The 22,957-nt window shown below is 43.6% G+C and overlaps 1 protein-coding gene across 5 annotated transcripts in view; it reads right to left on the bottom strand.

The window, feature by feature from the left end:
- Positions 1 to 22,957, bottom strand: part of TMEM131 (transmembrane protein 131) — a 252,048-nt gene that overhangs the window by 214,157 nt on the left and 14,934 nt on the right. For all 5 annotated transcript variants that reach the window (XM_075336598.1, XM_075336600.1, XM_075336599.1 and 2 more), the window contains exon 2: positions 8,905 to 8,966. In XM_075336598.1, coding sequence (XP_075192713.1) covers positions 8,905 to 8,966 — 62 coding nt within the window. The remainder of the gene's footprint in view (positions 1 to 8,904; positions 8,967 to 22,957) is intronic.

The raw sequence follows: 22,957 nt of genomic DNA, 5'->3' as shown, positions 1-22,957 counted from the left end.
AAGTGCTGAGGACTCCGGATCATGCACAGTGCGCATCCATCCTCCGTCGGCTGCCATCAAGACTGAGGTATGTGCGGCGAAAGCACTCATTAGCATATTAGTACTCTCACAGGGGAGTGCTACCGTGCTATGTGGGCCAGCAAGCCAAGGGAACTCACACCCGTGGGACTAGTCGCTGGCCTCATTAGCATATAAGAAACGATCTTTAGAAATACTTTTTGTAAAGATCTGTTTATCTATACTAGTGTATGCAGGGACGGTTAGGCAGGGATTAGCAATATGCACCCAGAACTGCTCATGTATCTGGGTACATATTGCACCTGACAGGTTCCCTTTAACAGTGAATTCAGGGCTGGCTGTCTTGTCAGAGTCTGATCTTTTTATTTGCTGTGTTTAAGTAGCAAGACCCTTATCATTGCTGGACCACAAAGTCACGCACACGGCAGTCCAGCTAGCCCCCTCCTCTGACTGACGTCTCACTGTCAATGTACAATCTCTATAGTGAGAATGGTGTGGGTGGGACAGCTCTCCCAGCTCTGCTACATGGCTAAATCTAAAAAATCTGATTGTGTCAAAATGGCTGTAGCCAGTAATCTAAGTGATACATTATTGGATTCAGGATCTCTGACAACATCATGCTGCTCTCTGAGGTAGCAAAACTCTGCTTACAGACTCCCTTTCAGTCTATGTCCCCTGCCCCCCGTCTTATACTCTCCTGTCGCTATCTTCATCTTCTATCACCACCGCTTCTGTCAGTCTCCTTTGATTTTTAACCTGTCGACAGCTCCAGTGTTTCATGGAACGTGCTGAAGGTCACAACTCCATACATCTCTATGAGAGCCTCGTGCTGGTTCTCAGAGTTGCACTGAAATCTTGTGATATAACTTCTCACCTCCGACCAGTCACAAGTTATAGTCATAAGATGGGCCTGCAGCGATGCTGAAAAGTATGAAGACGCCAGAGGGCAAGTATAACGCTAGGTACAGGGAGACTTATATTTAAAGCGCCACTAAAGTAATTATATTTCCACTTCTCCTCTGAGAAGTATAAATTGTTTTATTTTTAATGGTTTCAGAGATACGGGCCTTTTTGTTTAGAGCAAATTTTTAAAGGACTTTACCATGGAGGCAATGCCCAAATGGGACTATTCAAAACTATTCACAACAGAACCCTGTGAGCAGAGCCCCTTAGATAAAAACTAGTGCTGAGCGAGCACTACCATGCTCGGGTGCTCTGTACTCGAAACGAGCAGGTCAGATACTTGGTGGGCGCATTTTGAGTACCAGAGTATAATGGAAGTCTATGGGGAAGTCTAGCACTTTTCCGAAAAGATACCATTGACTTCCATTATACTCTGTACTTGAGTCGAGCCCATCCAAGTGTCTGACCTGCTCGTTTCGCGTAATGAGCACCAGAGCATGGTAGTTCTCACTCATCACTATTAACCTTCGTCCGGCTGAATAGGTACAATTGTAACTATTCCCTTTTTAAATTACAATCATTTTTTTTTTTTTTTCCCGAAAAGCCGTATAGGGCTGAAATTTCGTGACATCTCAGCAGTTTTGGTCCAGAATATATTGGCCGAATTTCAATAAAATATCTCCACCCCCTTACGAGATAAGGGGTCGAGAAATTTTGGCAAAATTATGCAGCCTGACAATGGTTAAAAAACATAAAAATTAGTAGTAAATAAAAAAAAAATGCCATATTGCTGAAATGTCTGGCAGATTAAAAAAAAACAAACAAAACTGGATTACTCAAAAGGAAGAAATTGAAGTGAAATAAGAACAAAATCTGTCCACTTCTGACCTGGTGACATGACCTCGTTAAAGGTATTTTGTCAGCAGGTTTTTGCTATGTAATCTGACAGCAGCATGATTTAGGGGCAAAGACCCTGATTCCAACAATTTATTGCTGACTGGTCTTCTAGCTGTCATAGTGCTACAATAACTGGTTTTCTCTGCTACAGATCTAGCCGTTTTCTAAATGCTGAGCTCCGTATAAGCCCACGAAAATAACCGATAGGCAGGTTTCTGAGAACACTATACAATGACAGAATGCTGCTGATCAGTGGTGGGGGCTTGGTTATACAGAGTGGTTGACTAGGAGGCACAAGACATCTAGTAATTATCTCCAGCTGAAAAAACACTGATTTCATTGAAACACACACAACTTAGTAGGTGACATCACTGGAATCAGGGTCACAGCCCCTCCTAGATTGTGCTGCTAAGATTATGCAGCAAACACCTACTAACTGAGAACCATAAAGAGGAAAAGAGGTCAACCACTTGAGGGACTAACTTCCCAAAGGATTTACATACAGTAGTTACATTCCTATGCAGGTCAGGCTTCTAAAAAAAACAAAAAAAAAAACATATATACATACACACATACTGTATAAAAAAGTGTGTGTGAGAGTGTGTATGTGTTTTTATAGTAGCCAGCAGTCTTCAACACAACGAATGCCTAACATATTGGAGAACCAGCCTTTCCTATTTATAGAAAATGAATGAATGGCAACCCGCTCCCATGTCATCACATGGCAACGTGAATACACCTGTATATGTGTGAAAGGCTGCCCCAGCTTTGTTATGGAGGATTACTTGAACTTTGCTGCTCTTGCTCCATTCTAATTATTGCTTATCAGATGAATTATGTGTACTCCGTCCTAGCTACAGTGTTACTAACATTCACCTTACTAAATAGGTTATAGTCTTCTGTAATCCTGCATCTGACGGTCTGTGTATAAACTTAGAGGGTAAACTTAGGCTGACGTCATTATTTTTTATAAAAAGACAATATTGAGAGTGGCTGAATCCAGATTCCTGGGCAGTGAAGATGAATCAAATGTAGCTATACATTGGAGCAGCTATACCAGACACTGAATCCACACTGCATCCAATAGAGACAAGAAAAAGGATTTAGCCTCTGTAATGATCTTCTCTTAGTAGTGTGATAACTGCCTTCTGACCTTTTAGAAGCACCAGGGTAAATTATAGTACACAATTAGCTTTTTATGCTCTTGATATAGGTCTATAAAGATATGTAGGAAACCTGTCATGTTGTATACAGTTATCTGTGGACCGCATGGCAAAGGAAACCAGAATGATATACAAGTTAGAAAAACCCAACTTGTATTTTATTCATTGAAATCCCTGCTGATCATCTGGAGGAGTCCAGTGGGCGGTCCTCCTACTGACTGTCAGCTACCTCTGCATGTAATTCATACAGGTATGATTGTGTCCAGTATAAGGACTTCTGACGCCCCCGCATCCCTCTCTACTTTTTAATGTCCCTTTGTTTACAATAAATGAGGAATATTATATGGCGAGTGCCACCTCCTTACTGCTTTGACTCCGAAGCGTATCGATAAGTCCAGAGGGCGGTCCTATTCACTGATTGAAAACCCTGGTGTTTGTCAATCAATAAAAAGTTTTACTGGAACTTTGCCCACAAATAAGTATATTAAGCTGATCAGCTCCTCCTGCTATAACATACCCCAGTAGATAAGATACCATTTTTACCATCATATGTTCCCTTTAAAGTGGTAATCAGGGACTATTATTTTTTACTATGGGTGTAAGAGCTGACAGGCTATCTACCTGCCTGTTCGTTCTTAGGCCCTTAGTTAAAAAAAAAAATAAATAAATAAATAAAGTTTCTGAAAACCCCTTTGGAGTATTCACCACGCAGATCAGAAAACCAAAGCACTATGTAAGATGCACCCAGGCCCTTTAATGTTGGTTGGGACAACTGGGGTGTCTGTCCTATAGGAAGGACTTATACCTTGTTTGGCAGCTTGTCTGATCTAACAGTATGGGTGTTATCATCAGGCTGTAAGCTGGACGCTGTGCATCACACGTATCTGTGTGATTGGCGCCCTTTATAAGCCTTGTGTGTGTGCATTAAAAGGGTGGTTCACCCGATTTTATTACTGGTTACATCAGTATTATGTTGAGAAACAAGGTTTCTCTCAAATACCTTGTGTTGTCACAGCCCAGCATCTCCCTGCTCCCTCCTCCTTCACTGCAGAGCGCTGCAAGCAGGAGGGATGCTGCGCTGTGACACTGGGCGGTGACGAGCTGTGAAACGCCGCCCACAGCCCGGTCACTCAGGAAGACTGGGGCCGGCCGCAGTGATGTCAGCTCAACTTGACGTTGACGTGACATCACCAGACATCTGAGGTCATGGGGCTCAGGGGTCACGTATTGGGGAAGAGCGGAGCACAATAGCACTGCTCACAGGCACTATTGGCAACACAAGGTATTTGAGAGAAACCTTGTTTCTCAATATAATATTGATGTGGCCGGTAGTGAAAAGGGGTGAACCACCTCTTTAATTCTAAGCAGCCACCACTTCCATGACGGATAGGTTTGGCAGTGGTTGTTTCAGCAGTATCTGAACCTGTTCTGCCCGCATCCTTTATCCTGGGGTCTGCTCCATCCTGCAGTGTTGGAAGGAAGACTGACACTTTTTTCTGTAATTTACAAAATAAAACAAAAATTCAAAACCATCAGAGACAGACATAATTTTGCAACTGTGAAGGATTTTTTTCTATTAAACACTATTGCACAATATATAATACTAAATAAGTTGCACATAGACCACTGCGCAACCAGCTCTGTCCTCACCTATTGTACCCTCACCCATTCCCTGTAGACTGTGAGCCCTCGCGGGCAGGGTCCTCTCTCCTCCTATACCAGTCTGTCTTGTACTGTTAATGATTGTTGTACGTATACCCTCTTTCACTTGTAAAGCGCCATGGAATAAATGGCGCTATAATAATAATAATAATAATAATAATAATAATAATAATAAAAAACATAGCACGCGTTATTTGCCAAAGGCCTTTTAACCACTTCACCCCTGGCGATTTTCCTCGCTCCCCTTCTTCAGAGACCCGTAACCTTTTTAGTTTTCCATCAATCTTACCATGTGAGGGCTTATTTTTTGCGGGAAGAGCTGTAGTTTTAAATGAAGCCATAAGTTTTGCCATATAGTGTACTGGAAAACGGCAAAAAAATTCCAAGTCTAAAAAAAAATGCAATAAAAAAGTGCAATTGCATGAATGCTTTTGGGTTAGTTTATTCGCAGTATTCACTATACGGTAAAACTGATATGTCGGTGTGATGCCTCAGGTTGGTGCGAGTTCGTAGATAGCAAACATGTATAGGTTTAGGTTTATCTAAGGGGTAAAAAAAAAAAACAAAAAAAAAAACGCATTTTTTGCGATTGGCAGCACATCTGGTATCACGTGCACCCATAAAAGTCTATGCGTGCGTGTGAGACATCTGACTGCACTCAGATGACAGCCGAGTGCAGTGCGGTATACATAGAGACAGACAATGGAGACGATGGAGAGTTTAAGCTCTCCTTATCAGTGCCCTGATTCTCACATGTTAGAGAATCGCATCACAGTAGAATGACACTGCTCACGCTCGCAGGAGAGTTTGAGCTGAGGGTCAATATCATATAGCATCCAATTCTCGCTCATGTCAGACGCTACACGTCAGTGTCAGTGTGATCCCGGCAATAGAGAAAAATACTTTGGATCTACCGTATGATCATGTTTATTGTGAAGGAAGAGTATTGATAAAGCAACTTTTTTCTTCTTCCGGACTTTGTACATTTCACTTAGTCCATTACTGCTAAAACCAGAGTAAGAAGAGCTTCTAATATGTTATTACAAGTCAAAGTCTGTGCAACAGAGATACAAGGAGAACTAATGGACCATACTATGTAGTAAAATAATAATAAACCTTAATCACTTCCTTCATTTCCGAATGGCAATATAACAGACTGGAAAACATTGCCTAGAATGTACGGAGTTCATTCATGTAAGGCCACGTGCACACCTCAGTATTTAGTATAATAGAAACAGGCACTATTTCTGCATGTTATACATATATGCACTAGGTCTCATCTCCGTAGCCATATTCTCCATATACATAACACAGTCTTACTGAGACAACACATATAAGTCATCTCACCCTGAGGACGTTTCTAGAATACGCCTTTCTGCAAGATCCTGCCCTTTCCTATGCACAGGTACAACCCTCTGAAGTGAGCTGACCAGACAAGCTCCATATATTCATCGTGCCCCAAGGCTGATGGTAAATAGAGAAACCGAATTAGCTTGTTATATCTAACAATGGAGAAAAAAAAAAAAACACAACAAAACGCTGTGCTCCTGACCTGCAGAGAGGCCTTGTTTAATGTAAATAAAGCTAATTCCTATAGAAGTGGAAGGACAAAACAAGATAAAACATTCCCAGCACCCGTCATGTGCACGCATGTAATAAGGGGGTAGGGAATCTCTGCAGTAGAAGCAAAAAACTATACAATCATCACACCTAAACATATAACACCAAGTAATATGGTGAGATCTGGGCATGGAGAGCACAGAGGACACATTACAAAGACCACAACTGAAGACCTTTTGACTGATGATCATCTGATGCCATATATACCAATAATGGGTGAGGGGAGTGTTTACTAAAGGAGTCTTCACAGAACTGGAGGTTATTCCATATCCTTAGCATAGGGAATAGCATACTGATCACTGGGGGCCAGAAAGCTGGCACCCTCCCCCGACACAGAACGAGGCCCAGCATGGCCCAGTACTGCATAGAGCAGACCAATGTATGCTCGGCCTCCACTCCAATCATTGGCTATTGCCAGCGGTACCATAGGCAAACACTGCACTCTACTTTCTCAGGGAGACCCATAATCGGAGCAGAGATCGAGCATGTGCACTTCTGCTCCATTTGGCCCCATTTTTGAGGATCACTGAGGGTCCGAGTGGCGAGAACCCCATGATCAGTAAGTCATTTCCACCGATAACTTTCAATGCTACTGCTAACACTGGTACACTGCGTAGGTATTTTCCCCAGTACAGAATGAATTATATTAAAGGAAATCTGTCACCAGGTTTTTGCTACCTTATCTGAGAGCAGCTTGATTTAGGGGCAGAAGCCATGACTCCAACGATGTGTCACTTACTGGGCTGCTTGGTCTCATTTCATTTTATCTGCAGGAGATCTCCAGTTGTCTGATGCAGAGCTCTGTACATCTCCATCCAGAACTTTCTGCGAGTACACTGTGCATAGGCAGAAAACTGCCAAATAAGTGATTTGTGATTTCATAAAAAAAAACTACACTAAGCAGTCCAGTAAGTGACATCTGTATTCAGGATCTCTGCCCCTATATTATGATGTTCTTTGATTAGGTAGCAATAAACCTGGTGACAGCTTTCCCTTAATAGATAGGGCACATGCACCAGAGTGCAGCGTGATTGACCAGTGACGTTACATACGGACAAAGACTAACCACCATCACCATAAAATCCACTGTGGACTATCAGCCAATGGCAGCGTTTCTACTACAGTGTGTAGTGACCAGTCAGGGCAGTATTTACCCCTGCTGTTACTGTGGATTGACCTGGACATTTTGGCTGCCTGCAGTCACCACTAGAGGGAGCAGGAGAGGCCATCACATATTATACAGTAAGCAGTAACCTCCCCTGCTCCCTCTAGTGGTGGGTGCAGACACCCAGAGGTCCAGGTACAAGAAAAATGAAAACCTTTCAGGAAAACATTCACAATGCTGCAATTGTAATCTAGAAATTTGCTGTGCAAGCTGTGGGAACATAACCTCCAAGAAATCTCACCTTTTAGTATACATACATGGCTTAAGGCCCCGTCACACTAAGCAACATCGCTAGCAACATCGCTGCTAACGAACAACTTTTGTGACGTTGCTAGCGATGTTGCTGTGTGTGACATCCAGCAACAACCTGGCCCCTGCTGTGAGGTCGTTGGTTGTTGCTGAATGTCCTGGGCCATTTTTTAGTTGTTGCTGTCCCGCTGTGAAGCAGAGATCGCTGTGTGTGACAGCGAGACAGCAACAACTAAATGTGCAGGCAGCAGGAGCCGGCTTCTGCGGAGGCTGGTAACCAATGTAAACATCGGGTAACCAAGAAGCCCTGTCCTTGGTTACCCGATATTTACCTTTGTTACCAGCCTCCGCCGCTCTGTCAGTGCCGGCTCCTGCTCTGTGCACATGTAGCTGCAAGACACATCGGGTTAATTAACCCGATGTGTGCTGTAGCTAGGAGAGCAGGGAGCCAGCGCTAAGCATTGTGCGCTGCTCCCTGCTCTGTGCACATTTAGCTGCAGCACACATCGGGTAATTAACCCGATGTGTGCTGTAACTAGGAGAGCAGGGAGCCAGCGCTCAGTGTGCCCTGCTCTCTGCACGTGTAGCTGCGTGCACTGGTAACCAAGGTAAATTGGTTACCCGATATTTACCTTAGTTACCAAGCGCAGCATCTTCCACGCGGCGCTGGGGGCTGGTCACTGGTTGCTGGTGAGCTCACCAGCAACTCGTGTAGCGACGCTCCAGCGATCCCTGCCAGGTCAGGTTGCTGGTGGGATCGCTGGAGCGTCGCAGTGTGATATCTCACCAGCAACCTCCTAGCAACTTACCAGCGATCCCTATTGTTGTTGGGATCGCTGGTAAGTTGCTTAGTGTGACTGGACCTTTAGAAATATGGCAATCCACATGTGTAGGATTACAGAACACAATTGCTGGGTCACCCTGCACATGGATTACAAGGTAGGACAAGTAAAATAAAACTTCTAAACTTATACAGAGGTGTCTGAGAAGATGCTGGACATTTTATTACTAGTGCCATGTGCAGCTCTGCTTCACCCCCTACCATCACAGCAGGCCGTGAGCATGTAGTCTACACAAACGTCATAATAGCGGTCACATAATACATATTATTAAGCAGCCATGACTCACAGGACCACACGTTGCCTTACTGCAGACACAAGTGATGTCCTCGGACGTTTATGCAGTTTATCAGCCATGACATACCCATTCACCGAGCCCTAAAATTACCTCTAGAAGGCCTCCTTCATCAAATCGCAGCACTTCAATCACATTTTCTGACTGTATGAATGCTGGAAAGAAAAGGAAGAACATTAGTATTTGTGCAACACAACGCTGCTGAATTAACACTTATTAACACTACATCTTTTTCTATTTTTGAGAGGGTCTGCAAGAACAAAAAGGCAGAAAAGGCGGCAAAAAATAAAACAATGAAAAACCTGTACATGTGAACAGCAGTCGCTTTCCCATACGCTGTAATGGGATCAGTGTGAACGGCTTTAGGCTTTCACAGACACCAAGTGCAATAGAAGTGGTTTCCTCTAGGAAGATGTTCAATACTTTACAATAGAGCTTAAGGCTATGTGCCCACGCTACAGGATTTACCGCGGATTTACCACGGATTTTGCCGCGGATTTACCGCGGATTTGCCGAAAATCTGCAGCAGCAGCACTTCCAAGCCATTTCAATGGCATTTTGGAAATGCTGTGCCCATGCTGCGGATTTTTCCGCGGCGGATTTGCCGCGGATTTTGATCCGGAAAAATCTGCAGCATGTCAATTGTTTGGTGCAGATTTGGTGCGGATTTTTGGCTTTGAATGGGAAAAAAAAAAAAAAAAAATCCGCATCAAAATCCGCGGCAAATCCGCGGGTGCGGATTTGCCGCGAAAGTCGCGGATTTTCAGGCAAAAAAATCCGCAGGGACATTCTAGCGTGGGCACATAGCCTAATTGGAAGGCTAACGAGGCGCCCCAAGAAGACACCTTAGGGTAAATGCAAACTGTGCAGGTTTATGGGAGGAAAATCCACATATTTGAGTGCAGTACGATTTCTGAAGAATATGGAGAAATTTCAGTCTCCACCTCCTCCTCACCTGTGCTAAGGTTCTCCTCCTGCCAAAGAATCTGATCACAGTAAGCGGACACTCACATCAAACTGTGATCACAAATTTATCCAAGTGTCATTTACATAATCGATCAGATTCAGAATATACGGTCATGTGCGCTGTCACTCAAATTGCAGGGGCGCAATTTTAGCCACACACAGTATGCTGAGCGGTGAAGTACCCGCTCCGCTACATTATAGGGGTTTCCACTGTTTTGTCATGGCAGGTGCTCTTCAAATGTGACATCCCATCTACTCCAGCCAAAATGGTGCTCCAAAATTCAAACAATACTTTCCTTCTAAACCTGCAGTGCGCCCAAAAAGTATTTTTTCCACCACAAATGGGGTATTGAGATATTGCACAATAAATTATACACTCCATTTCTCCTGTTACCCTTATGAAAATTAATCATTTGGGGCAAAAGCAACATTTTTATGTGAAAAATGCATTTTTTTCACTTTCACAACTCAATGTTCAAGGTGCTCACCACAAATTAAGGACATTTTCTTTAGGAGTTTAGTTTTCAAAAGGGGATCACTTGTGCCGGGTTTCCACTGTTTAGGCACATCAGGGGCTCTACAAACACGACAGGACATCCGCTACCTATTTCAGCCAATTTTCCATTCCAAAAGTCACATGGTGCTCCTTCCCTTCCTAGTCCTGGACGTGCACCCAAACAGTAGTTTTCCACCACATATGAAGTATCGGCGTACTCAGGAGAAATTGCACAAGACATTATATGGTCTATTTTCTCCTGTTACCCTTGTGAAAGTGGAAAAAGGAAAACATTCATTTTTTACCTTCCTCATTTCTTTAATTCCTGTGAAGCACCTAAAGGGTTAATAAACTTCTTGCATGTGATTTTGTGCAGCCTGAGGGGGTGTCATTTTTAAAATGGTGTCACTTTTCGGTATTTTCGGTCATATAGGCCCCTCCAACCAAGTCACTTCAAATGTGAAATGGTCATTAAAAAAATAGTTTTGTAAATTTTGTTGGTAAAAGGAGAAATTGCTGATAATCTTTTAACCCCTTCAGCCCCATGGCACTTTCCGTTTTTGCTTTTTGCTCCCCTTCTTCCAAGAGGCGTAACTTTTTTATTTTTCCGTCAATCTTGCCATATGAGGGCTTGTTTTTTGCGGGACGAGTTGTACTTTTAAATGAAACCATAAGTTTTACCATATGGTGTACTGGAAAACAGCAAAAAAATTCCAAGTGTGGAAAAACTGCAAAAAAAAGTGTGATGGCACAATAGTTTTTGGGATGTTTTATTCACGGTGTTCACTATATGGTAATACTGATATGTGGGAATGATTCCTGAGGTCGGTGCGAGTTTGTAGACACCAAACATGTATAAGTTTACTTGTATCTAAGGGGTTAAAAGTCACAAGTTTGTCCAATGGCGTACGTTTTGCGCCATTTTCCGAAACCCGTAGCGTTATTTTTTGGGATCTATGGCTCAGTGACTGCTTATTTTTTGCGTCTCGAGCTGTCGTTTCTAATGGTACCATTTTTGCGCAGATGCTACATTTTGATCGCCTGTTATTGCATTTTGCGCAAAACTTGCAGCGACCAAAAAAACGTAATTTTGGTGTTTGGAATTTTTTTTACCACTACGCCGTTTACCAATCAGATTAATTTATATTTTGATAGATCGGGCATTTCTGAACGCAGCGATACCAAATATGTGTATATTTATTTACTTTTTAACCCTTTAATTTTCAATGGGGGGAAAGGGGGGTGATTTGAACTTTTAGGGTTTTTTTTATTTTATTTTTTAAAACGTTTTTTTTACTTTTTTTTTTTTTTTTAATTATTATTTTACTAGTCCCCCTAGGGGGCTATAGCGATCAGCAATCCGATCGCTCTTATATATCTGCTGATCACAGCTATACAGCTATAAACAGCAGATTCAGTCACTTCCTGCTTCACTGGCCTCCGGGCCGAGGGAAAACGAAAGTGAAACGTCATAGCTCCAGGCGTCATCACATGACCCTGTGCTACGATGGCAACCACCGATAGTCACGAGATCACTCACGTGACTTCCGGTGGGGGCGGTAATAAGTGAAAATCTTCACCGCGCATATATACATCTCGATGCCAGACTTTGGCAGAGAGATGTAAGGGGTTAATGTTACGGGTGGAATGCGATTCCACTCGTAACATGCAGGCACACATGTCAGCTGTTGAAAACAGCTGATATGTGTGCCGATCAACGCCGCCTGCCCGTGGCAGGGGGCGGGGCTTAACGGGACACGCTCCATGACTGATATATCCGTCCATGGTCGTGAAGGGGTTAACCGTTCTAACTTCCTAACACAACAGAAAAATAAAATTATATTTACAAAATGGTGCTGATTGATAGTAGATGTGGGAAGTATTTAAAAGGGAACCTGTCATCAGAAATTTACCTGTAAACCTAAAAGTTCCCCCCTCTGCAGCTCCTGGGCTGCATTCTAGCAAGGCTCCTATAGTTTTTGTGGCCTTTTTTATACCAAAATAAATACTTTATAAACTTGTACCTTTTCGTATGCAAATTTTGAAAATTATCCATGGGCGCAGGCTGCCTGGTGTCGGTTACTGTCCTCCTGCCGATTTACGCCGCCCCCGAACGCTGAATTTCAAACCTCAGGACGCCGCCCCTGGGCGCCCGTGGCCCCACGCATGCACTGTGCAACTGTAGCGGTGCCGTGCACTGTGTGCACGTGTGACCGCTGGTGACGCTTTGCGCGGGCACGAGGTTATGGGCGGCGCTGTGAGTGTCATCAGCAAGTGCCGCCCATAACCTCGTGACCGCACTTTCCCCTTTGCCTCCTGCGTTCTGCGCAAGCGTCTCCTCGTAACCTGTGGTGGCCTGATCCGCTCCTCCCATCTATTTCCTGCTGCAGAGCAGGATGGGAAGAAGGTGACGTCGGATCATTTGGCCAGCACTTGCTCAGAACGCAGGAGGCAAAGGGGAGAGCGCGGCCACGGTATTATGGGCGGGCACTTGTGATGCATTCACAGCGCCGCCCATAATATCGTGCCTGCGACCACGTCACCAGCAGTCCTCGCGTGCCCGGGACCTCGGGCGCTGTGGGCGGCGTCCTGATCTATGAAATGAAGCAATGGGGGACGGCGTAAACCAGAAGGAGGGACAGTAACCGACACCACACGGCCCGCCCACATGGAGAATTTACAAGAATTGCAGGCAAAAAGGTACAACTTTATAAAGTGTTTAATTTGGTTTAAAAGAGGGCACAAAGTACAGGAACCTTGCTAGAATGCAGCCCACAAGCTGCAGAGGGGGAATCTTTTAGGTTTAAAGGTCAATTTCTGATGACAGGTTCCCTTTAACTATTTTGCGTGACATACCTCTCTGGTTTAAGGGAATACAAATTTTAAAATTAAAAGAACGAAAATTGCAAAATTTTAACTAAAATTCAAATATTTTTACAAATAAACTTTCAACATAACTTTATTACTAATATGACGTACAATGTGTCACAAAAATAGTGTCCGAATCACTGAGCTATGATGAAGCGTTATTACCGCATAAAGTGACGCTGGTCAGAAATGTGCAAACAGGCTTCAGCAGTAAGGGGTAATAGCACTATATAAAAGAAATTATATTGGTCATTATATATATATATATATATATATATATATATATATATATATATATATATATATATATATATATATATATATATATATATATATATATATATATATATATATATATATATATATATATATTTATTATGTATATAGATATAAATACTAGGAAATTTCCCTTGCATGTATACAAGTTAATCAGAGGCTGTGATAGATGCCCATTAGTAGCATCTGACAAACGTTGCCATATTGTAATTATTACACCATTTCAGATATTTTTAAACAATACATTGATATAAACCAGCTTTTGGGATACATCAGACTAATGAAACCCTATTGATCATATTTAACATATAAATTGGGTGCTTTCCTGTCGTACACACTAAACATAGGCGAGATAAACCAGTGTCATCCCAGCTTTAACTGAGGTATATGTGATTGGGTTCATGAATAAACGTGTCCCCAACGTCTGGCCTGACCGCATACTGCTAGGATCACTATGAAACCACCACTAATTCAGCACTGTGCAGGGGAACTGCACAGCTCCATTCAAGTAGATGGGGCCAGCTGCAGGTCTCTGCACAGCGGAGTGCTATTGCCAGATATGCCTTCACTATATGAGAAGAGAACCCCCATTTAAAGGCAGTCTGTCAGTAGCATTTCTATAGACATATTACTTGATCTTCAGGCTTTTGAACATTTTTTTTTAAACTACTTCATGTTTCTAAAAACACCAAGCGATTAATAGTGGTGACATATCCAGCTCAAAAGATGCCCGGTTTACTTTTGAAGCATTTTATAACAGCAAACCGTCCAATAATCTGCTGGAAAGAGTGACATTCTTCTGGTGGACATCTTAAATATAAAAGATAAAAAAAAAAGTGCACAGCTGCCAGAAAAGCTAATGTATGCACCAGCGTTTTGCTGAAGTATCTTCTATTTCAAAGAAGATGAAGGTATGAGCAGCATGATGAGACCCAGATTCCAGCGAGATGTCATTTACTTGGCTATTTCCTGCAGTTTTGATAAAATCACAGTTTCTTTTGCAGATCTTCCAGTTCTCTGAATGCTGAGCTCTGTATTAGGCTATGTTCACACAGGGCATGTCTTACTGCATTTTTGAGGTCACAAATATGCACCTAAATGCATGCATTTCCTTCGTCCAAGTCTATGAGATTTCTATTTTGCTGTCCACACAGTGCATTTTTTTTGGCTCCACCTTGGCTGCGTATTTGAAGATGCAGCATGTCAATTCTTTATGCACTTTTCCAGCGTTGTGAGCCCTTCCAGTCAATAGATTTGATTAAAAACGCATTGAGCAAAATGCATTGCGTTTTTGGTGCATTTTTTGGGACAAAAACGCTGCATGTTTGTGGTAAAAAAAAAAAAAAAAAAAAGCCACGTATGAACATACCCTTAGGCTATGTGCCCATGCTGCGGAAAATGCGCGGATTTTGCCGCGGATTTCTCGCAGACAAGCCGCGGATTTTCCAGAAATCTGCAGCACAGCTACTCCCCAGCCATTTCTATGGCATTTGGGAAATGCTGTGCCCACGCTGCGGATTTTTCCGCAGCGGAAATCGTGCGGATTTTCGTGCGGAAAAATCTGCAGCATGTCAATTATTGTTGCGGATTTCTCCGCAGGGTCCCATATACTTACCTGCCTTGATAGAGACCCGAGTCACTTTCACTGTCCGGTGTACAGCAGCGCGGTGGATCCAGCCAGGTACAGGAAGGAAGAGGTGGGCGGGGCCTGCACGAGCTCCTGTCATGTGACAGCCGGAGCTAGTTCAGGCCCACCCACCTCCAGCACAGTGAACCAGACGCTGCCTGACAGTGACCCGGCCGCCAGAAAGCGAGGTGCTGCATGATGGAGGCAAGTATGAGCACCCCGATCACTGCAGCACTTGTTCTGCATTGAGGATGCAGCGCCGAAGCCATGGTACTGTATCCTCAATACAGAATGCCCGCACCATATCCGCACGACATTCCGCAGCATGGAAACAGAGAAAGTTCTGTTGCGGATTTCTGGGAGCACCTGCGGAATGTCTTGCGGATATATCTGCAGGACAATGTCCCCTTGGGCACATAGCCTTATGCTGCTCACACCACTGATTTGCAGCTTACTGTGGATAGGCAAAAAACTGTCAATCATAGTTGGGCGGGGTTACACAGAGCTCACAAATATGCAGGACAACATAGCGGCAGATTAAGGCTATGTGCGCACTAGAAAAGTGATTTTTCTCAAGAAAATTTCTTGAGAAACTTCTGGGAGTTGAAGATTACCGCATCTGCGGTAAAAAAAACGCACCAAAACCACGGGAAAAACGCATGTGTTTTTGCCGCGGTTTTTCCGCAGGTTGGTCCCTGCGGTTTTTTTTATGCCGAACTGCAATAAATAATATAGATAATAGATAATCGATAGATAGACAGATAATGGATAGAGGGAAAGATGAATAGATAGATAGATAAATAAATGAGAAAGACCTATATAATGTCCTACCCCCCTGCATATTCTAAGCTGGCACCCTTTAGGTGACTTTCATGTGGCACTAAAGGGTGCCTAGCCTTGTATTTAGCCAAAAAATAATTAAAAAAAAAAAAATGACGTGAGGTCCCCCCATCTTTTGTAGCCAGCTAGGGTAAAGCAGACGGCTGCAGCCTGCAGAACACAGCTGGCAGCTTCACCTTGGCTGGTAATCCAAAACAGAGGGCACCCCACGCTGTAATTTTACATTAAATAAATAATTTAAAACAAAAAACGTGGGGTCCCCCCTAAATTGGATCACCAGCCAAGGTAAAGCGGACAGCTGGGGTCTGATATTCTCAGACTAGGGAGGTCCACTGTTATTGGACACTCCCTAGCCTAAAAATAGCATGCTGCAGCTGCCCCAGAAGTGGCGCATCCATTAGATGTGCCAATCCTGCCGCTTCGCTCCAACTCATCCCGTTGCCCTGGTGCAAACGGGGTAATATATGGGGTTGATGCCAGATGTGTAATGTCACCTGGCATCAAGCCCTGGGGTTAGTGATGTCACGCGTCTATCAGATACCCAACATCACTAACCCAGTCAGTAAGAAATAAAAAATAGACAACAAAAAAGTTTTATTTGAAAAAAAACACTCCCCACATTCCCTCTTTCACCAATTTATTGACAAGAACAAGGACAATCAAATCCGGATCCGGTGTAATCCAATAAGGGAAAAGGGGGGGGGGGGCCCATGGTGATCCATACTATAGTCACTGTCCCAGTCAATGAAGAACAGAAGGTTCCCCATTGGCTGGGAGAGTAATGCAGTGACCTGAGCGAACATCAATAGGTCAGCCCAGGTCACTGCAGGGGATGGCGAGCGCTGCCATCAGGAGGTTAGATGAGATCATTACCTGCTGTGATGATCTCCTGCAGTCCTGCCATCAGCGCTGTCACTGCCTTCTATGCCTGCCGCGTTCTCAGCAGTATCGCGAGAGCCCGTGACGTCACCGCTAGTGACAGTCTCGGGCCGCGGGCATAGACGGCAGTGACAGCGGTGACGTCAGGAGGCAGGAGATCGTCACAGCAGGTAATGATCTCATCTAACCTCCTGAACGCAGCGCTCGGCATCCTCGCGGCTGCACGCACTGCTGTGTGTCAGTGTCTGCCTGCGCTGCAAGGTGACAAGCTGCTGATACTGCGGGCAGACACTGACACTGCAGGGCAGGCAGCCGCGGGGCCGGAGCGGGACACAGACTGCACGGGCACCTGGAGGTCACACGGAAGTGCTTCTGTGCGGTGTCCAGGGAGTGTGACCTGTGTGTTTACTCTGCTCCACTTCCTCTTCTGTCATAATGACATCACTTCCTGCAAAACCGCAGGCAGCGATGAACATTACCGCAGGTAAATCGCGGCTATACTGGGGGTTTGCTACCCATACTCATTTGCTACCTGCGGTATACCCCCAGTATTTCGCGATTACATTACAGTGAATGGAGTGAAATACCGGGGGTATACCGCAGGTACCTGCGGAAAAGAAGTGACATGCACACTTTCTCAAGAAAATCTTCAGAAAGAATTTTAAGAAAAAAAACGCAGTGTGCGCACAGCTATTTTTTTTCCCATAGGTTTTGCTGGGAACTGTCTGCAGAAAGATTTCAAAGATTTCTCAAGAAATTTCCGCATCAAAACCGCGGGTAAAAACGCCTAGTGCGCACAGGGCCTTAGGCTATGTGCGCACTTTGCTTTTTACCTGCTTTTCCACTGCTTTTTCAACTGCAGTATTTTCATGCCAAAATGCTTGCTTTATGATTTTCAAGCAAAGTCAATGGGACATTGGGCTTTCTTGTGCGCACTTTGCTGTTCAAAATACAGCGTTTAATTTGTATAAATTTGGGCAAAAACTCAGAGTTTAAAGAAGCAGCATGTCAATTGTTTTTGCCATTTTGGCTGCGTTTCCCATCCATTCAATTTAATACAAAACTGCAGCGTTTCTAAAAGCACCGGAAAAGCACTAAACTCATGAAAACCGCAAGGTGCGCATAGGCTACTTTCTTTGCGTTTTACATGCATTTTTAAAGCCAAAAGCATTGTCCTTTCTGCCAGAGGATGCTTTTTGAACTGCAACTACCTCGACACAAAGTGCGCACATAGCCTTACTAGTCCTATAGTGATAATCTCCTACTGACAGAACAGTGATTTTTCTAAAATTAAAGGACAGTGAGTGACTTCGCTGTAATCAGGGTCTCTGTCTCTCCATTATGCTGCTTTTAGATTAGGTGTCAAAAACCTGGTGACAGATTGTTATTAGAAGGATTACATGACTTATAAATTTCTATATAAAACATGTGTTTGAATGTTTGTGTGTATGAATGGTTTGTTGAAAATCCAGGAGTCTTGCTGCTCTTGTTTATATCTAATAAGAGTAGTCTGATTTGCTGAATTGAGGCTGAAGACTACATTGCCCATGAGTCTTCAGATAAGGCCTGAGACACACGGCATGAAAATCGGTGCGAGTGGAGTGCGATAAGAAGAAAAAAGAAAAAAAAAAAAAAAAAAAAAAAAAAAAAAAAAAAAAAAAATCGCATGCCACTCGGACCAATATTAGCCTATGTGTCAGCACCCATGAGCGATTATTTTCTCGGCCCCAATCGGACCAAGAAAACAATTGCAGCATACTGCGACTGTAATGCGATCCTGTTTTCTCTCGCATCCATTCAAGTCTATTGGGTGAGAGAAAAATTGCACTGCACTCGCGACACCGGTGTACCACGAGTGCAGGGCAAGAATGACAATAGCCGGCAACGGAGGAGAGAGATAAATCCTTCCCTCTTCTCCTCCGTGCCGGCCCTCCCCTTCGCAGCACTGGCCCGCATCTCCTCAGAGATGGCCTGCCCCCCGCAGCTGAGGTCCGCACGCACGATCGGACCTCAGTCACAGGGACACTCGCATGACACTCGGCTCTGCTGTACTGCCAGCGTGAGCTGAGTGTCATGTAAGGGGATCGTAGTAATCCCCGTGTGGCCCCAGCCTAACCACCCAACTTCTGAAGAAATGAAAGAGACAAACAATGTGGTACTTCAGGAGAAGAGTATACACCATTTTTATTTTAATTGAGGTCTTCAACTGATTAAGTAAGGTTGTCCAGTAGTGTCCACCACTCATACAACTCATTCTTTATACTTATGTCCCCCCTCCTCTCCTTTACCCGGCTGCAGATTGTTAGGTCACGTGAACCCTGGGAGAGCATAGATGGAAGCTAGCTTTCAGGTCCTCTCTATCAGCATCTATATCCACTCCAGATGATGGCCGTACCATAACTACATGAAAATCTATCTAGAAACAAGAAGTTAGTGGGACAACAGAATGTAAAGCCTATACATTTCGCTTCGTGAGGTTAGAATTGCGAGAAACGTTAGCAGGAAAGCAAATAATATAGTAATACAGGAAATCCTCTGCACCTTATGAAGTATATAGAAGTTTCACTTTTAACATCATTGGGACACATCAAAAGACAACACAAGTGTGGAGAGTGTGGGTCTGTGCTCTATGAAACCCGCAGATCACTAAAATAAAGGAGCTGTGGCTCTCCTCAGAGCAGTGTCTGCAGACATAGATCTCCGAGGCCGTAGGCTAAAACTCCAATTCACGGCTATGGACCACAACATTGCTGCATTAAAAGTTGGCAAGGGGTTTTATCATGCGAGTAAAAGGTCGTTAATTTATGCCTTTCCCTCCCTTGACCACATTTTTTCTTAGCTTTAAAAACACTTTTTTTTTTACGTGTGTGTGTGTGTGTGTGTGTGTGTGTGTGTGTGTGTGTGTGTGTGTGTGTGTGTGTGTGTGTGCGCGGCTTTTTTTTTTCTGTTACAGGCATAGAAGCTGGGTTTCTGGTTCTTAGCCCATCAGACTGGCCATTAACATTTCCATATATAACTGATCATGTCAAGATTATCCTGAGTGTGTGCCATACAAGGACTTGAGGGACCGTTCCTAAACACTGGTGGGGACCACAACAAAATGCAAGGAATGAATTTTCACTAAGAAAATGTAAGCTCAGTTACAGAGGAGTGTTTTTACTGACTGTCAGAACAGCTAATCAAAGGAAGGAGTAGGTGCTCTTACAAAATGAGTAATGACATCGTAACTGCAAGCTAAATTCAGCTCGCTGCGTCTGCCGAAGACTCACCTGCCACGTATGCTATCAGTGTCATCAGCCGAGACAAATATGTACAGTCAGCATCTGTGCCATACAATTTACATAGAGAAACTAGCCAGAAATCAGCCAGAGTGACAGTGGGCTGTGTATAACCAAGCCACAATAAGATTCTGAAAAACGAAAGAGCAGCAAAAGAAAAACAAGCAACACTTAGAGGTAAAAAGAGAATATTTAAAGACAGACAGATGCACACACATATACACACATACTTTCTTATTACAGGACACAATTACTGACAGGTTTGAAAATGTTTTTTTATTAGAACTTGGAAAACTAAAAGGGACGGAATCATCAGTTACCAGAATTCTCACATAAAAGTGTTGTAAATGGCGTAAACCTTTTGTGCAACTCAATTGTTCTGCAAAAACTCTGCGGATTTAAGCGCTTTTAGCTCCAACAACTTTCAACTATGTGAGACGTGTGAGGAGCAAAAGTGGCATAAATATACTGTATATAGCATAAAAATTAACAGCATCTCTGAATGGAGCAGAGTTCTGTCTGTGAATGGCAAACTCATGAACAGGAGCGCTCCCTCAATGAATTGGGCACGTTACTCCAGTGGCCTCGACAAAGACTGTGGCACAAAACAAGTCTTGATGAACGGACCTCAAAGATTAAAAATCCATTAAACCAATTTAGATTTTTCTTAATACTAAATGACGCCATGTTTCAGCAGTCCGCCCAATACATACTCATTTTTCTTAAATGTAAATATTTCTGCCTGAATTCTTGTGCTAATTTCATCAGCATAAATAAGACTAAGACCACATGGCGACTTGTGCCTAGATGACATTAAAAAATAGCAGAAGTTCGGTGACACTCAATGACAATGTACTTGGTGAAGCCAGATTAGATCTCTATTAGTGATAGGTGAGCACTACCATGCTCGGTACTCGTAGCCTGCAGTCAGACGCTCGGATGGGTGCAACTTGAGTACCCAAGTATAATGGAGAAATGCTCGACTACCCCATTGACTTCCATTATTCTCGCGTACTCAAGTCACGCCCATCCAAGCATCAAACTAGTAGTTACGAGTACAAAGCACCCGAGCGTGATAGAGATTAGTTATGAGCGAGCACTAACAACTGTTAGCAAGCAGCTGGGAATGCAAAATCACATTCATTATTTGCAATGTAGTAGTGTGAGACGGCGATCTTAAAGGCAACCTGTCATATACTCACCAGCGGGGTGGTCCGGTCTGGTCCAATAGGTGTAGCTGGTCTTGACACTGCACATTTCTATCCTTGTGACAGACGTCCCCCCTTCTTGCTTCGTGTGGATGATGTGTCCTACGTCATTCCACACGGTGTCCTACATTGCACTCCTGAACAAGGGCACTTCTGTCTGCCCTGTTGAGGGCAGAGCAAAGTACTGTAATGTGCAGATGCGAAAAAGGTTAAAGAATGCCGAGGCTTGCTCAGGAGTGCAATGGAGGATACTGTGTGGATGATGTAGGATGCGTCAAAAAGCAAGAAGGAGGACTGCGATCTCAAAAGATAGAGGAAGCAGCAGGAGAAAACCAGCAACGTCCATCAGACTGGACCGCCCCGCAGGTGACAGGTTCCCTTTAAGGCACACGACTACAAGTGGCTGTGTAGACCTAGACTTGGGTCTCATTCAGACGTCAGTGATTTTTCATAATTACTTTAGATTAGATTTTCAGCAGTTTGGTCAGTACATCAGATTTTACCATCAGAATGTCATCAGTTTTACTTAAATACAAAAAACAAAGATGTCCCTCAAGCTTCTCTAATCAAAGTAAAAATAGCACACACGGGTGGATTTTGAGAGCTGCACAATTTTTTCATCACCCATAGATTTGGGCTGTCAAATTTCATCTGTCACTTTAACATTTCTACTAGTTTTGGTATGGACCAAATATGAGAAGCGCCACAGACTAGAAGCGATAAAAGTTTGATACATTAAAACTCGCACCAGAATAACTTTCGTCTGAATGAGGCCATAGAGAAAATACTAGGAAGACCAAACAAACTACTGCACCACAACAACATCCAAAGAACAGTCCTTATATTTCCATAAGGCTGCTTTCACACATCCGGTTTTTGCTCTGCGGCACAATCCGGCGCTTTGCAGAAAAACCGCAACCGTTTTTTTTTGCCGCCGGTTGCGTTTTTTTTGCATAGACTTTCATTAGTGACGGATTGTGCCCCATGGGCTTGCTTCGGTCCGGTTTTTGCCGCATGCGGCAGATTTAGCCGATGCGGCGGCCGGATGGAACGTTGCCTGGCAAAAAAAAAACAGCATCGCATTTGCAATGCATGCCTATGGACGCCGCATGCGGCGTCCTGCGGCAAACACCGCATCCGGTCTCCGAATGCGTTTTTTTCCACTGTGCATGCTCAGTAGCGTGCCGCCAACGGCAAAAAACGGACAGGCCGCATGTAAAAAACTTATGCAAAGGATGCGGTATTGTCGCCGCATCCGTTGCATAGGTTTAAGAGCCGGATTAGCCGGCTCTGCTAAAACCGGATGGTGTGAAAGCAGCCTAAGAGATTCTACAACAAAAAAAGCTTCTTCTGTTTGTTAAGAAAGACAAAATTAAATATTCAAATCAAAAAGCCAAAATCCCAGTTTTCCACTGCAAAGTTTTAGGCTATGTGCGCACTTTGCGTCAAGGTAGTTGCAGTTCTAACTGCATCCTGTGGCAGAAATGGTCGTCAAATTTGGTTTTGATCACAAAACCGCTATAAATACGCTTGCGTTTTTACCGCGATTTACATGCTTTTCCACTGCTGAAAAACACATGCGTTTTGACTGCAAATACAATGCTAAATAAAGTTTAAACATACAAACACTATTAAAAAAAAAAAAAGTCAATATTAAAATCATATAAAAAATGGCTTATTTTAGTAAAATGATAACTGTGTGCTAATA

This window comes from Anomaloglossus baeobatrachus, chromosome 2 (genome assembly GCF_048569485.1).
Source record: "Anomaloglossus baeobatrachus isolate aAnoBae1 chromosome 2, aAnoBae1.hap1, whole genome shotgun sequence".
Lineage (NCBI taxonomy): Eukaryota > Metazoa > Chordata > Amphibia > Anura > Aromobatidae > Anomaloglossus > Anomaloglossus baeobatrachus.
The sequence above is the reverse complement of the archived record's forward strand: the minus strand, read 5'-3'. Positions and strand labels throughout refer to the sequence as shown.